Source organism: Chiloscyllium punctatum, chromosome 25 (genome assembly GCF_047496795.1).
Source record: "Chiloscyllium punctatum isolate Juve2018m chromosome 25, sChiPun1.3, whole genome shotgun sequence".
NCBI classification, from domain to species: Eukaryota; Metazoa; Chordata; class Chondrichthyes; order Orectolobiformes; family Hemiscylliidae; genus Chiloscyllium; species Chiloscyllium punctatum.
In genome coordinates, this window is record NC_092763.1 from 31,783,973 (window position 1) to 31,800,666 (window position 16,694).

Consider the following 16,694-nt stretch of genomic DNA (forward strand, 5'->3'; position numbering starts at 1 on the left):
TCTGCTATTTTTGTGTTATTGAGTTGAAGCTGCTCTTCTAAATCATTTATGAAAATGTCAAAAAGCATGCATCCTACTATCAATCTATGTCAGATCCCATTCTTTGTATCCCTCAATTCAGAATACTTTGCATCTATGACAAATTCTTGATAGTGGACTGCTGTTTTACAATTTGGATCCTGTATCGTCTTTGCATTCACGTGTGTACAAGTTAATAAAGAGCAACCAGGAACAGAAAGCTCTTTTCTTCCCCCTTCTGATTAGATTAGATTCCCTACCATGTGGAAACAGGCCCTTTAGCCCACCAAGTCCACGTCGACCCTCCAAAGAGTAACTCACCCAGACCCATTTCCCTCTTACTAATGCACGTAACACTATGGGCAATTTAGCATGGCCAATTCACCTGACCTGCACATCATTGGACTGTGGGAGGAAACCGGAGCACCCGGAGGAAACCCACGCAGACACAGGGAGAATGTGCAAACTCCACACAGACAGTCACCTGGGGCAGGAAATGAACCCGGGTCCCTGGTACTGTGAGGCAACAATGCTAACCACTGAGCCACCATGCTGCTCTTCTCCTCCCTACTTCATGGGTGCTTGTCAGTTTTTGTAATTCTATGATTGCTTCAGTTAAGAATAGCTAACTCAACATATGTAAGGAATTGAATCTGTGGTGACATTGCTCAGTACAATAGAATGGATGCACTTTATCTATGACCTCATAATTCAGGTTAATCCATTAAATTATGTCTATCACATGCCTTCTGCTGACGGAAAAAGGCTGTTGTGTATAAGAATATGTTAAATATTTATTCAAAAATACAGAATTTTTTTCAACAATGGATTCTTTTTGCTTCAAAATTACAATAGATTGGTTATCTTGCCAAATTTTAATTAGCTAATTTAAATCCATCCAAGGAATTAATTCAGTAATTGCTTCACAATGTTTTTTTCTGCCACGCTAATGTACTTTGAAAGAGTTGCTATGGACACAGATAGTGAAACAAAATTACTGTCAATTCCTACCAAATAGGCTTCACATAAAAATTATTCCATCATACATTTAATTTGCATCTATCTCTATGGAAATTGCGTTTTCACTCTCCATGTGATATTGCCTGTACTCAATTTGAGCCTCAAAAAAATTAAGTGAATATGGAAAATATATGGTATGCAGTGCGTACATTTCCTCAGAAAAATCCAGCAAGACTGTGACAAACTTTGATTCCTTGGCAAAAAATTGTGAAGTAGAAATTTGTGGATTGATTCCTGAATGATTATGTCTGTTGCTGAGTGAGGCCTGACATCGGCTGAGCATTTTGCCTCATTCTAACTCAGTTGGTGAGGTTGGGAGGGGAAATCAAGTCTGCTGCAGATTGGCAGAATCCGTTGAAAGGGTTAGCTACTCGCATCAGTGACTGGGGGAGACTGGGCAGCGGCTGGAAGAAACCAATGTTTCTAAATGCGGAACAGGTACAATTGTAAAATGAGATCTTGTAAAATGAGAGCAACTTAACAGTGGCCTAATCTTTTAGCATTCTGTTTGGTATGTTTCTTCAGATTCAGTTGCACCAATGTACTTACTAACTTTTAACCAGTTAGTTCTGTCTGTAAAGTCCCTTGTGAATCAGTTTACTGGTCATTGGCCAAAAATAGTGATATTGGCCAGTTACCCATTTGCACACTTTTCTTACTACTGCTTGCATGAACATTATTGAGGTATTGTTTGTAAATAACTAGAAATTAATTTGCCAGGAATCAATTGTATATGTAAATGTTTCCTGGGACTTTTAAGACCTAGCCAGTGTCAGTCAATTGCACCAAGATACTGGACATAATCTTCTAACCAGGCAGCATGGGAAACTCTATAGTATGCAAAGATCTCTAATCTTTTCAAGTCTGAGGTGTTATTATTTCTAACCTATGAAAGCCAGAAGATATTCAGAAGTCAAAGAGAAGCAGGAGTAATTAGAGCAATGTTGTTTTGCCTTTCGCACTAGTTTCAAATATCCAGTTTTCCAGTAATCGCACCCATATTTTATGGAGATTCAAGGCTGCAAGCCAATCAGCTATGTGCAGACATTAATTTAAAAAGCATATTGAAAAGATTCATTAAGCAGTTATGAGGCCATTTCTGCAGCATTTGTCTGTTTGCATGTTGCTACGTAGATGTTTGAGGTCATTGTTGCACTGGAATTTTCCTTCCAAGCAATGCCAGCCATAATATCAATGGAAATCTTGGGAGCATCAACACACATTTAGGTTTTCTGTGGAAAGAGGAGGTTCCAAAAAGGAGCCAATAAGACAAGCTGCTTCAGAAATGTTCATACACTGATCCTTGATACCAGCATTAAGTGACAGGGACTCCAAATCTCAGGGAATGCTGTAACAACAAACAAAGCTTCTTTGAGGTTCTCCCATTTCACTTGTGGTTTATTGTTTTTTTTAATCATCTTTCTCTGTCTCTTCCAGCCAGTCATCCATTTTTCATCTGTCCTTCTGTAGTTAAGTCTCTTGCCACTGTGTCCTTCTACCTAGTTTTAGTCTGTTCTCTTTTTTTCTTGGAAGTCCCATCTCCATGACTCCATGCTTTACATTTCCTCTCTCGCCCTCTGACATGTCACCATGCCATTTCAATCTTTTCTCAGCTAAGTTCTATAATACTTCTACAATCCTTGATATACTAATTCCTGATCAAACAAGCTGACAAATGACACTTGTACACATGTATAGTAAATCATAGCGTCAGTGAAACTGTAAGGCAAACTTCATGATTGATATGATTCACAAGCCAACATCGTCTGCTCAACCATGCACCCGAATATAGTACAACTAGCTATTGTCCATTGTACACCATGGGAAGTGCTCTTCACAAAACTGCATAGTGAAATTGTGTCATTTGTTGCAAAAATAAATTTGTTGCAACTAACAAGCGGCATAAGGCTGATGTAGCCAACAAGAGTGAGGATCAATCTGTTTCCACCTTCCTCTATGGTACACTGTTGACCTATGGAAATAATCCCATTGCTTCCACAGTCCCCCATGAATCATCACCTTCAATTCAGTAGCTATTAAAGGGGAGGTTGGATGCTGGGCTTCTTCATTATTTGCCTGCAGGTTCAGAAGATTTTCATAATCCTATTTATCACCACATTAGCATAAAGGCAGCTTTTCTGCAACTTACTCATGTCATTTGTTGAAATACAGTTTTATCAGTCATTCAGTAACATTTCATGGAAGGGAAAGTCAAAAAACATAGATATAAATGTGAGTCAACCCTTCATTGGATATCAACCAGTTGGAAATCTATTTTATGACCCAATAATAGCATTGCAAGAACTTAAATGTTAATGCCAGATTAGAAACACAGAAAAATGTAGTCTTGGGCCAGGTTAAGTGGGCATCTGAACCCAGTGTAACCCCTTATCAATGTTGAAGAAAGACTCTAGATCGTACTGTATCCCTTTGTTACCTTGCTGCCTCCTCTCTGCTAACTTCCCAATTCAGGCTTTTAAAAGTTACTCACTGAAAAAACACGGCAATAGTGAAGTCGCTGGTGATTAATTGACAGATCCAGTAATTTGAAAGGGCCGCTGGACTTTTAATTTCCAGTTTTTAATCAGATGGAATTCAGGGAAAGGAAATGAAATGCAAAAGCCGGAGGAAACCTGTGTTTGCTTCGATAACTTATATCTCAGATCATTTTCCAAAACTCAGAGGACACAGCATTGTTAGGATAACTTCTCAATGAATCATTCTAATCTGAAGTAGTTTAGTTTGCAAATTAAGTTAATAGAAACTAGACATCAAAGACCTGTCAAAATTAAATGCGCAGGGTTTAAATGCTATGCTATTAATTTGGAATGAAATATTAATGATACAGTAGGAGTACATTTTATTTTTAATTGTGGCTAATTAAAGTTTTCTCTTATGAAAGTCTGTCAGCACAATCTTTGTGGAACTTAAAAGATAAAGACAAGGCTATCAGGAACTTATCTTTAACAGCCCTATTTTGTTGCAAAACGTAACCTGTATATACTTGATTGTAGAAAATAAAGGGGTGATCTCATCAGTGTGGTTAAAATGATAAGGACAGCCAGTAACAGAGATACAGATAAACCTCATCTTCTCATAGAGGTTGGGGTAATCATAATAATGTGGGTAACTTAAAACTAGAGCTGGTACATTCAAGGGTGGAATCAGAAAGGTATTTTCACTCAAAGGGGAATTGAAATCGGAATTGACACCCTCAAAAGGCTAGCACAATTGGTACTTCTAAGCATAAAATCAGCAAATATTTTTTAGTTAAAGATACCAAAGGACATTGAATAAAGGTCAGAATTGGAGATATGCTTTGATGATTATAGGGTTTAGTTCCACTTTCAAACTCACAGATAAGGAACCAGTGTATACCTAAATACAGCAAAACATGGTGAACATTCATGCTTGGACTGATATGTGGTTTCATTCCAGGTGTGATCATCACCACCAAGAAAGATTATAATCACTTGCCTTTGACAGTCAATGTATTGATAAATGCCCACCATCAGCATCCTGAGTATTACAATCGACCAGAAACTTAACTGGGCCAGCCAAATAAAATACTGAGGCGAAAACAGCAGGTCAGCAGCTACTGTTCTGTGTCAACTGGCTTACATCCTGACATCTTAAATCCTTTTGTCTATCTGTAAGGCACAAGGCAGGAATGGAATAGATTACTCTCCACTCATCTGTACCAATGCAGCTCCAAGAACACTCAAAAAAACTCATCACCTTCCAGGACTAAGGAATCCCCTTGACTGGTACCACACCCACCACTTTAAACAGTCACTATGTTTACAATTGATTTGCAGTAGCAATAATGGTTAGCATTTAAACACTGCATCGTAGCAACTCAGCAAGCCTGCTTGACAACACCTTCTAAATCTGCATCCTCCCCACCCAGAGGAATACAGGCAGTGGGCATACTGGGATACAATTACCTGCAAGACCACCTCCAAGCTACACACCCATCCTGACATGCCATTTCTTCATTGCTGTTCGGCAATAGTACTTAAAATCGTTCCCTAACTCACTGGGTTTAGCCACACCATACAGACTATAGCATTTCAAGAAGACTGTTCACCACTGTCTCTTCGAGGGCAATTATAGATGTCAGCAAATGTTGGGCTTGCCAGCAACACTCACATTTTATTAAGTAGTGTAAAAGCGTAAACTGTATTAAATTATTAAACTTAATAAAGTTTATTTAAGTCAGTCAATACTCTGGCTCTGCATTTACCCTCTAAAGCCTTTTCAGAACCTTGCATGTTTCAAAACCCCTTCAAAATCCAATATATTTCACAGTTTGTTGGGAATGAACAGCCAGAGGTTGTGATCCTTATCAGTACCAGCAACACAGATAGTAAGAGAGATAAGGTCCCAGATTTTGTAGACATAGGAAAGAAGCTAGCAATCAAAACTTCAAAGGTGGCAATCATTGGCCTCCTGTCAGTGCCACATGCTTGTGAGAACAGAAATGGGAGGGTAGAGAAGATGCATGTTTGGCTGAAGAGATCCTTCAAGGGGCAGGGCTTTAGATTCCTGGGACTTTGAGATTGGTTTTGGGATTAGTTGGAACTAAAAAGGCCATATCTGTTGAACCTCAACAAGGCAATGTCTTTAGGTCGCGGAGGCTAATAGCTCATGCTACTGGGGAAAATTTAAACTAACTTGACAGGGGAATAGGTACCAAGATGTACCATTAGAGAGGAAAAACAATGTTCAGGCAGAAATGTAAAAGATACATGACTTCAAAGTTAACCCTCGGGAGTCAAGAAATTGAATAATTGGCTTTTAGTTCGTCAAAAATCACGAGGTGGAATCATTTAATTGCACATATTTGTCACAATAAAGCATGTGGTAGGTATGGTTTAGAAATTGTATTTTGATCAATTTTGGACTGATTCTACTTTTTTCTCTAAGTATTCCCACCATCAGTAATTTAACGTAGCTTGGATGTGTGATGTGAAGAATTGTTACTTTCGGGCACAGAGACTGGAAACTTTCCATGTTGGGAACAGACCGCACTTAGAACTGTACCCTGCTGGCAATTTAAGACTTCTATAAAACAATTTAAATCAGACAAATATTAAATTCAATACAAAATAATGTCTTCAGTTATTAGCAACCAAATAATTATTGTAGCCTTCACGAAATAGCCTCTTCAGACTAAGCAGTAAAACAATGTTCATTCATACAGTAATTGTTATATGATGAAAACTCTCTTAGAGCACTTTGCAGAAATGAATGATCATTGGCAGGAAGAAAGCGGACTTGTTCAAGGGCAGGTGAAAATATAAAGGAAGAAGTTTCAACACAAACCCTTGAAAGCAGCACAAAAGGATGAGAAGGATGAACAGAAGTTGATGAAGTTTCAGAGGACAAATGTATTGTGGCTGATGGAATGACTATCAGAGGTAGAACTAACAGAATTTGAAAGTTATGTGTATAAATATGTAGCTGGAAAAAAAATTGCAAAGTTGTCTTTGGATCAAACAATCTCCAAATGAAGACAAGGATTTTGTTACATAACATACAACTACATATATATGGCAATAATAACTTTCTATTATTATAAACATTAATAATAATATTGAGTTCTAATGAAATTATTACTGTTTACATTGCATATTTCCAGCATCTGCAGTATTTTAGTTTTGCATTTTGTCAATGTTTGAGGAGAGGAACCCAATGAAAGTCAAGGAAGTGGATGACGTTCTCAATGAGTACTTCAGCTCAGTATTCACCAAGGAGAGGGACATGGTAAGATTTGGGAAGGGAATGTCAATATGACGAAGGATGAATTGTTGTGTGCCTTGCAAAATATTAAAGTAGATCTGTCCCCGAGGCCTGATCGGATCTATCCCAGTATACTGAGGTAGGAATGGAGGTGATCGCTAGAATCTTGAAAGAGATCTTTGTATCCTCTTTAGCCACAAGTGAGGTTCCAGAAGACCGGAGATCTCATCAGGAGTAGGGAAATTATTGGAGAAGGTTCTTAGGGACAGGATTTACTTGCATTTGGAGAAAAATGGATTTATTAAGGATAATCAGCATGGCTTTAAGCATGCTCTTGTCTCATGAACTTAGTTGAGTATTTTTTAAGGAAATGATGAAGATAATTGATGAGAGTAGGGCAGTATATGGTGTCTACCTGGACTTTACTAAAGCATCTAACAAGGTCCCTCATGGTAGGCTGGGCCAGAAGATTAGATCACATGGCATCCATGGTAAGTTGGCAAGTTGGATACAAAATTGTCTCGGTCGTGGAAGACAGAGTGTAATTGTGGAGGGGTGATTTTCTAACCAGACTTCTGTGACCAATGGTATTTGTCAAGGTAAATACAGGGACTTCTGTTGTTTATCATTAATATAAATGATTTTGATGAAAATGTAGGTGGTCAGTAAGTTTGCTGATGACACAAAAAATGGTGGACTTGCGGATAGTAAGGAAGGTTATCAGAGGATATCCTTACAGCAGGATATACGCTACTTGGAAAATTGGGTGGAGAAACAGCAGGTGGAGTTTAATCCAGACAAGTGTGAAGTGAATCATTCTAGGAGGTCAACTCAAGTGAAAAATATACAATAATGGCAGGAATCTTAGGCATGTTGATAGACAGAGGTATCTTGCGGTGCAAATCCTCAGCTCCTTGAAAATAACAACATAAGTGGACAAGGTATTAAAGAAGGCATGTAAGCATGCTTAATTTCACCATTTGAGGCATTGAGTATAAAAGTTGCTAAGTCATGTTGCCACTGTATAAAACTTTAGTTAGACCTCATTTGGAGTGTCGTGTGAAGTTCTGGTCACCACACAATAGGAAGAAGTAGAAGCTATAGAGAGGGTGCAAAAGAGGTTTCGCAGGATGTTGCCTAGATTGGAGTGTATTACTACATGGAGAGGTTGGATAAACTTGGCTTGTTGTCGCTAGAGTGTCAGAGGCTGAGGGGACAACCTTATAGAAGTATATAAAATTTGGAGGCATGGATCAAGTGGATAGTAGAATTTTGCCCTGGGGTGGAAATGTTAAACACTAGGGCTATATTTTTGAAGAGAGAGAGGAAAGGTTTATTGGAGATGTGCAAGGAAAGCTTTTCACACAGACATAGAAGGTACCTGGAATGTGCTGTCAGGGGAAGTGATAGAATCAGAGATAATAGCAACATTTAAGAGACACTTAGACAGCTACATGAATGGGCAGGAATGTGCAGGCAGATGCAAATAGTTTAGAATGGCATCATAGTGGGCAAAGATGTGGTGGGCTGAAGTGCTTGTTCCTGTGCTGTACTGTTTTATATTCTATCATGAAGACCTGGGACTGTGTCTGGAATAAGACACATAATTTGCAGTGGGCAGAAGTGTGATATCTAACCAGAAAAAAATTGAAACTTGAAATGTGGCCTTGGATCTCTGCAGTGGGTGAATGAAAGATAAAATCTGAAACTAGCAATATCTTAGAACTGAAAGAAAGTGACTCATCAGATCAGAGAAAAGAAACGCAGCCTGGGATCAGAAAGCAGGCAGATGCTTGAGTTGAGGAAGCAGATATTTGAGGAAAATGCCTTGGATATGCTATTGGGATAAAATCCAATGCCTTTGCAGGCTGAAGAAAAATGAAATGCATCCATCTTTTATGAGATGTATTTTAGTATTTGGTGTGATATAAAGCTGGATGACACCAGGTTCCATGTGAAAGCTAGCTCCATTCTTGAGAATGATTACACCAAGAACAATACATCAATGAGAAGAAGAATTGATGAATGTCACCCTAAGCCATTTAAGATAAAGATTTTGTGAAAGTTATTTGTGGAACTGAAGGAACGTGACCATTCTTTCTATTTATGTACAAGTTCTGATACCATCCAAACATTTCCCCACCTACCCCCTGCCTGCCGTTCCAAGTTTTCTGTACTTCCAACCTCATGCCTGAGGTTTGGCTCCATGGAACATCTTGTATAAGACAGTCAGTACTTTAAAGGGGTAATTAACATCATTAGATAGCCTCTGCCCATCAGGATATAAAGGAGTGTTCCTGGGAAGAGCAAACCGGTACAGTTGTTATAGCTGTAGTGCTAAGTCCATGTTGCTAGCAGTAGCATGTACTTTCTCTTCAGTTAGTCTGATCTCTCAGAAGACACCCTCATGCATCTAACTATTAAATTTCATCTTCTATTTGGCATCCTCATCCATCAGCATTGAGGATGACTTGCTTCCACTCGGTAGGGGAGTGGGCTGGGCCCTGTACTGGTTGGAGCCACAGAATCTACCTTAGGTGGGACAGGTGGTGTGTTCTGAGGTGGATGGATGGGGCATTATGGATTCTGCATGTCTTTCTGCTGCTTGTGATTGGACTCCACATCCTCCACTCAAAGTGACATTCAAAGTGGTTGGTATCTCTAGTTTCTGTGTTCAAAGGCAAGCATGATGATTTGATTAGATTACTTACAGTGTGGAAACAGGCCCGCAGCCCAACAAGTCCACACTGACCCTCCAAAGAGCAACCCACCCAGACCCATTCCTCTACATTTACACCCTCACCCAACACTACGGGCAATTTAGCATGGCCAATTCACCTAACCTGCACATTTTTGGACTGTGGGAGGAAACCGGAGCACCCGGAGGAAACCCATGCAGGGACAATGTGCAAACTCTACACGGACAGTTGCTTGAGGCAGGAATAGAACCCGGGTCTCTGGCGCTTTGAGGCAGCAGTGCTAACCACTGTGCCACTGTGCTGCCCAAATTTGTTACATTTGTTTAGGGAGGCTTTTGGGGTTTCCTTGTATCATTTCCTCTGCCCTCCTGGTAAATACTTACTATTGTGGAGCTCATGGTATAGCCTTGTTTAGGGAGTGTGGTGTTGAGCATGTGGACAATATGACCTACCATTGCAGCTGGCCATGCGTTACCAGTGCCTCAATATTGGGAATACCGGTCTGGGAGAGCAACTCACATTGGTACACCTATCCTGCCAGTAGATTTGGAGGATTTTGCGAAGGCAGCATTGAGAATATCTCTCCAAGGATTTGAATGTCTGCTCTACACGGTCCAGGTTTCTGATATATAAAGGAGGGTGGGGACTCTGTGGACCATGAGCTAGATACTGGGTTTGACATCTCTGTTCCTTTACACACTCTGTTTCTCAGGCGTCTGAAAGCTACACTGGAGCATTGGAGTCGATGGTAGATTTGATTGTCAATGTCTGCTGATACCACGAGGAGGACCCTGATGTATGGGAAATGATTGGGTTGGCTGTGGAAGGTTGAACTGTTTCCTGCTGATCCTAAAGGTTATCTGCACTCCAGCAAGGAATTTCATGGAGTTGGGGGTGGAGTGTTCCAGTGAGGAATTTGGAGAAGAGTATTAATGCCATCTTTCAACACACTACTCATTGCCATCTCAGCTCACCTCCAAATTCCTGTGAGGTTGAAAAAGCCATCTGGCAGCTGTAAAACAACAGGATCTCTGCCTCAGATGGAATTCCTGCTGAAGTGTTCCTGTACAACGGAGAGGCAACCCTGACATGAATCCATTACCTCATCATTCTTGTCTGGAAGGAAGTATGTGGGAGAACTCAAAGGTGTTGTAATGGTGACTGTCTTCAATACAGGAGAAAGGTCTGACTGTGGAAAATACAGAGGGATTTCCTTACTGTCCATCACAGGAAAAGTCATCACCAGAATCTTTCTCAACCATCTCCTCCCAGTAGCTGCACAGAGTGGCTTCTGCCTGTCAAGAGGCACATTGGACAAGATTTTCAGTGCACGACAAATCCAAAAATAAATTATAAGGACAGAACTGTCCTGTTATATTGCCTTCTTTGATCTCAGTAGAGCTTCCAACTTTGTTAATCATGAGGGATTGTAAAATATGCTCCTCAGATTTAGCTGCCTGCAGAGCTTTCGTGATGATTCTCCACCTCCTTCACAATGATATACAAATCATAATCCTCACCAATGGATTCATCACAGAATCAATACCAGTGCAAACTGGGGTTCAAACAGGGCTGCATCATTGGACTATGTAACAATCCTTTACTGCTTATTAAAATTGAGCCTACCTTCTGCTGAGGATGTCATGTGGGCATCCTTCCACACTTGGGCTCATGAACTTAGACAAATACTAATGTGAAGGACTGGTGGCTGTGAATCGATCCAAGGCATTTTGTGTTTAAGAGAATGTGACCACATACTTTAATACGATAGTAATGGAGGTAGACCCCACAACTAAATGTGCTGGAGCTGATATCGGATTATTTACCTTACCTCACACCTTGTCCTCCTGTTGGCAAGTTTCCATTTAGCTTTGACAGGTTTAACATTTTATTTTAATGAGGCTCAATCACCAAATTTGTTCAGGCCATCCAATGCAAGATCAGCAGGAGATTGATTGTCTCATCCAATGTCTATCTAAATCATAAAGTGACCCCATGATCAGCCGAGCATTTGTTGCCCCCAGCTATTGGCTGGTGCCTCCATACTGGTCAATTTCTATTGATAGGCAGAGACACTCAGCTCTCCATGATGTTGAAAGAGACGCTTTTACATTAAAATGAAAACATGTCAGGAAACCCAAAATAATGTATATCTTCAATCAAAACATGTCTGAAGAGTACTGCCATTTTGTATTAGACCATCATTAACTGCATGAGTACTTTATGTATTCCATTAATGGGGATAGGCTAAATAAAAGTACCTTGAAGTCTCTTGCACTGTGGACAGTTGCGTGCTCTTAATCTGATATTAATGTTATCCTTGTGTATTTTTTACAATCTGTAATTTCTCGTGCTGTCACACCTGCTCCAGCAGTAACAATGTTGAGTGAAATAAATCAATAAACTTTATTGATAAGCTATCCTTATCTGCTACCCACAATAAGCAGGTTTAGTTATGAGTCCTGGGTTAGGAGAATAATTTCTTATTATACTTCAGGTGACCAATTAGTAATTCCAGCTTTGGTAAGGTCTTTCACTGCCTATACTGTGTGATAAAAATAAAGTGGTAGGAAAGTACAAACCTCTATAAACCAAGTAAAGTTTACAGATTTTGGGATTGTCTTAGATATTTGCTAAGACTCTATGGCACTGGTCATTCTTGCTAATGTAGCCCATGCCTTGAATTTCAGAAATACGTCTATATTGTTCATCTTGACTGGCAATCCCACATTAGGGAGCAGGCTGACTTCCACAGTACTTACCTGGGTAGAAATTTTAGAAACTTTAATACCTAACCTAACATCTGAGTATCTTTTGTGATGTGTTTTTTATGCCCACATCCATGAATGTGGGTTTAAGTTAGAATGGTCAAGGAGAAGACAAGGTCAATAACTGCCTTCATGCTTAGACTTCTGTAGAACTCTGTTTACTGTATTGTAATACCATATATGGTAATCTGAGGTAAAACAGCTTTAATATCACTGTTGCAACATAAAGCACTATTCATTGAATGTTATCTTTCTTCTAATTTCTATCTCTCCACTTCCTAAAGCCACCTACACTGTGCAATCTATGCCCATTGGGGAGAAGCTCCTTTTACCTGATTGCTTTTTTCTGAATCAATGCATCTTAAGTATGTTTCTGAAAAACTTTCTTAACTTGCTTTTTGATAACTTTTCCATCTAGTACATAATGTAAACCTGCTAAATTGCTGTCAGAAATTTTTACTCTGCTTCTCAGCCTAGTTTTCAGGTTTTTCCTCAAAGGGATTGAATCTATCTTTGATGCTCAATAAATCGGCCTTTTCTCATGAATGTTCAATCCGGCTTTATCCCCTTGACTGCTCAAGGGCTTTTACTGATCTTTCTGTTTTTCCTTTTTCTATTAAAAGATTGCTCCCCCATTACTGCTGTAAAAAGCTTTTATTGACTTACAGTTGTCTTTGGTCGCTTCTCTGTAGGAATCTTCTGTTAAGACTTTTCTTTCTTTGACAGCAGCTCTGTGTCTCTCCTGACTGCTTACTGCTCTTAAAATTGTTCTAATGATTTTTTTTAGAAAAAAATTTTTTTCTGAGTTCTCTTCTCCAGATGATTTCCGGTCTGTTTCTTGATTTCACTACTGCCATAATTTCCCAGGTAGTAGATTCTGCCATCAAGAGTTGTCATGTAGTTTTTATACCAGCATCTATGAGTTTGGGTTCAAAGCAGACTGTCTGAAGAGAAGGCAAATGCAAAACCCATCTTCAGGCTTAGGCTTCCTTAGAATCCTGTTTCGTGCATATTAATACTACACAGTACCATAACTGTTCATCTGAGCTGTAATAGGCTCTAATCTTACTGTTACTTTATTAAGAGACTACTCCCTAAACTCGATACATCATTCATCTTCTATCTCTCCACTTACAATCCAACAAATTCTGCCCACACTGTCCAGCTCTGTGACATCATCGCAAAATTGCTCCAGATTTCCATGCCCTTACACAACAACTCAATTTACTCTCAATCATCCACTACACCATCTCCTGCCAACTTCCCTGGCCAACTGACTATTTCCTAACTACCACCCCTGAGCCAAATATCCACTGACCACCTAAATATCCTCCAGACCCAACTACCTGCCAAATACTTTGCTAAAACTCCCAAACACCTGTTTAGTTCACCAACCTGACTACCCTTCCTAACTTGACACAAATAATCTCCTAATCATCCCCCAACCATTCAATTACCCTCCCAATCACCCAGCTACCGTGACTCTGATGGTACTACTCAACCACCCATCTACCCTTCTGACCCGACACAACTAACACACTGACTGAACGTTCAGCTACTTTCCCACTACCCACTTACTCCCCTCACCAACCTCCCCCATTCCTACATTCCCACCTGTGCTGTTCGCCTACTTTCCTATCCCCATCTTACCTGCCTACCCCCTATCCATCTTTATACTCAAGCTGTATCTTTAAACTTACCATGCATCAGCAAGCGCCACAAGAAAGGAGCGAGCTCTGTTTTGCCCTTACTCTGGTCCACTTCACCGGGCTTGCCTGTTGTACGTTGTGCTGTGCACCTCTGTGAAACCCAGGCTCAGTAGAAATGCACAGCAGTGTCAAGTTGGAGGATGTTTTAAGTGCAGGAGCAATTCTTTGCTTCTGTTCAGAAGACCCAAGCTAGTAGTTTTGGAAATATTACCTGTATAATGATATAGGATTCTTAGAAGGAATGGGTGATTTATTCCTAAAGCATTACTTTCCTCTTGTCTTGGTCAGTTAATGATGATTGACTTCGATGTGGAGTCAATAATTCAATTATTAATCCATCATATAACTACTTGGTTTATAGAAAGTGAACTATTTCTGAATGTGCTTTATTTTTATCTTCATTGGTTAGACATAATCCAAGCAGTTATTTTGCACATGAATCGCTGTCCAACAATTTAAAGACAAGCACTGAGTTAGAAATTTTCACATGAAATTTTTTCCATCTTGAATGTAATAAATTAAGTTCCAAATGTATTCTTCTAATTGAAACATAGAAACATAGAAAAGAAGTGCAGGAGTAGGCCATTCTGCCCTTTCAGCCTGCACCAGCATTCGATACAATCATGGCTGATCATGAAATGTCAGTATCTCAATCCCATCCGTTTCCCATACTCCTTGATCCCTTTAGCCACAAGCGCTACATACAGCTCCCTCTTGAATATATTTAATAAACTGGCCCAACACCTTCCTGTAGGAGAGAATTCTACAGTTCATAACTCTCTGAGTGAAGAAATTCTTTCTCATCTCAGTCCTGAATGGCCTAGCCCTTATTCTGAGACTGTGCCCCCCAGTTCTGACATTGGGAATGTTCTTTACACATCTAATTTGTCCAGTCTCATCAGGGCTGAAAATGTGTTGCTGGAAAAACGCAGCAGGTCAGGCAGCATCCAAGGAGCAGGAGGATCGATGTTTCGGGCATGAGCCCTTCTTCAGGAAGAAATGATTAGTCTACTAGTCACCAAGTACCACTGCCAATTGTTGTAAAACTCAACTGCTTCACTACTGCCCTTTGAGCTGGCTTACATGTGACTCCATTCCCAGAACAATGTCATTGACTCTTAATTACCTTCTGGGCAATAAATGCTAGCCTAGCCAGTGATGCCCATATCCCTTAAAGAAGTATTTTAAAAATGGAAACTTCTTTAGTCTCATCAGGACCTTATATGTTTCTATGAGATCCCCCCCTCAATCTTCTAAGTTCCAGCAAGAACAAGCCCAGGCGATCCATTTTACCTCATATGTCAGGATATCTATTATGCTTTTTAAACTTGTCAAAGTCTAACCATTACTCAAATGCGTATCAGCAATGAATTTTGCCCTTATGGTAATGATTTATCCAAACGTTCCTAAGTTTAATTTTCCTAACTTAACCTTCCAATTCCTAGATCTGAGAATTCTTTCCACCTGATCCTGCTTCTAGAAAAAGCAGCATTGCCTGGTTTCTTCTTGGTACGGCAAAATCCCTGTCCATATATTGACCTATTTTTTCATTGATCATAAGGTACAACTTCACAGAACATCAATTGGAAATCATATCCAGACACTTTACACTTGGTTTCAAAAGTGTAATTTATAAAGTAATTTCAAAAGTAATTTATACCACACCCTTCTTTCTAAAAAGAACTTTAGTTTCCATTTTTAAAATACTTCTTCAAGGGACATGGGCATCGCTGGCTATGCTGTCATCTATTGCCCAGAAGGTAGTTAAGAGTCAATGACATTGCTCTGGGAATGGAGTCACATGTAAGCCAGCTCAAAGGGCAGTAGTGAAGCAGTTGAGTTTTACAACAATTGGCAATGGTACTTGGTGACTATTAGACTAATCATTTCTTCCTGACTTTTAATGAAGTTACTTTTCACAATCTACTTCAATGGAAATTGATCCCACATCCACTGAATATTAACCTGGGATTCTGGATTACTAGCTGATACCATTACCACTACACCAGCACTCCTACCATCTTCTACTACGATGTCAAAATTGTATTCAAGCAAGTCAGTGAAACAGAAACCAAGACACTCTCTATTGTGAATTGAGTTTAATAACTATTCAGTCCTATAGCTCCTTCCACAAACCAGTCTCATCTATTTCACTGTTATATCTACATAGTCAATTAATTAATCAATTACCCCAAACATTCACTTAACTACTTGTGACAGTTGCACTATCTCCTAGGGGATCATTTATGAAATATTTATCCAACACTATCTTAATCATAAATTAAATCATAATCAAGTTGTTTCAAATCGGAACTAAATTCAATGAATTGAAGCTAGTGGATGGAGTACCCTGGGCAGATTCACAGAATTGCATGAGCCACTGCCATTTTCCCAAACGATATCACACGAATACTCACACCCAGTACAACTGTGTTTTGTTATTTGCTGTTTCAGACTTTTGCTGAAAATAAAATTTAGTCAAGACTCCAATAGCGCATATCACCATCATACTTCTCCTAAAATACATCTTATTTAATAGATCTCAGAGTGAAGCATCATTCTCTATCTCTCATTTTTAGTGTCCCAGTGCATATGTATGTTAATTTGCATATTCTTTTTAAAAATGAGCAAAGATACTGTGTAAATGTCAACAAGTTAATTTTCATCGATTCAGCTGCACAGAGGGAGATACTTGGTTCATTTCTCTTGGCACATGGCTGTTGGAGGATGAAAAA

The 16,694-nt window shown here is 39.5% G+C and overlaps 2 protein-coding genes across 6 annotated transcripts in view; one reads left to right on the top strand and one right to left on the bottom strand.

Annotated features, from left to right (window-relative positions):
- LOC140495802 (ADP-ribosylation factor-like protein 13B) overlaps positions 1-10,661 on the bottom strand; it is a 189,163-nt gene extending 178,502 nt beyond the window's left edge. The window contains exon 1 of the mRNA XM_072594935.1: positions 10,585-10,661. Within this exon, the coding sequence (XP_072451036.1) occupies positions 10,585-10,592 (8 nt within the window). The 5' untranslated portion in view covers positions 10,593-10,661. The remainder of the gene's footprint in view (positions 1-10,584) is intronic.
- drp2 (dystrophin related protein 2) overlaps positions 1-16,694 on the top strand; it is a 394,171-nt gene that overhangs the window by 114,149 nt on the left and 263,328 nt on the right. The gene's annotated exons all lie outside the window — the stretch shown is intronic.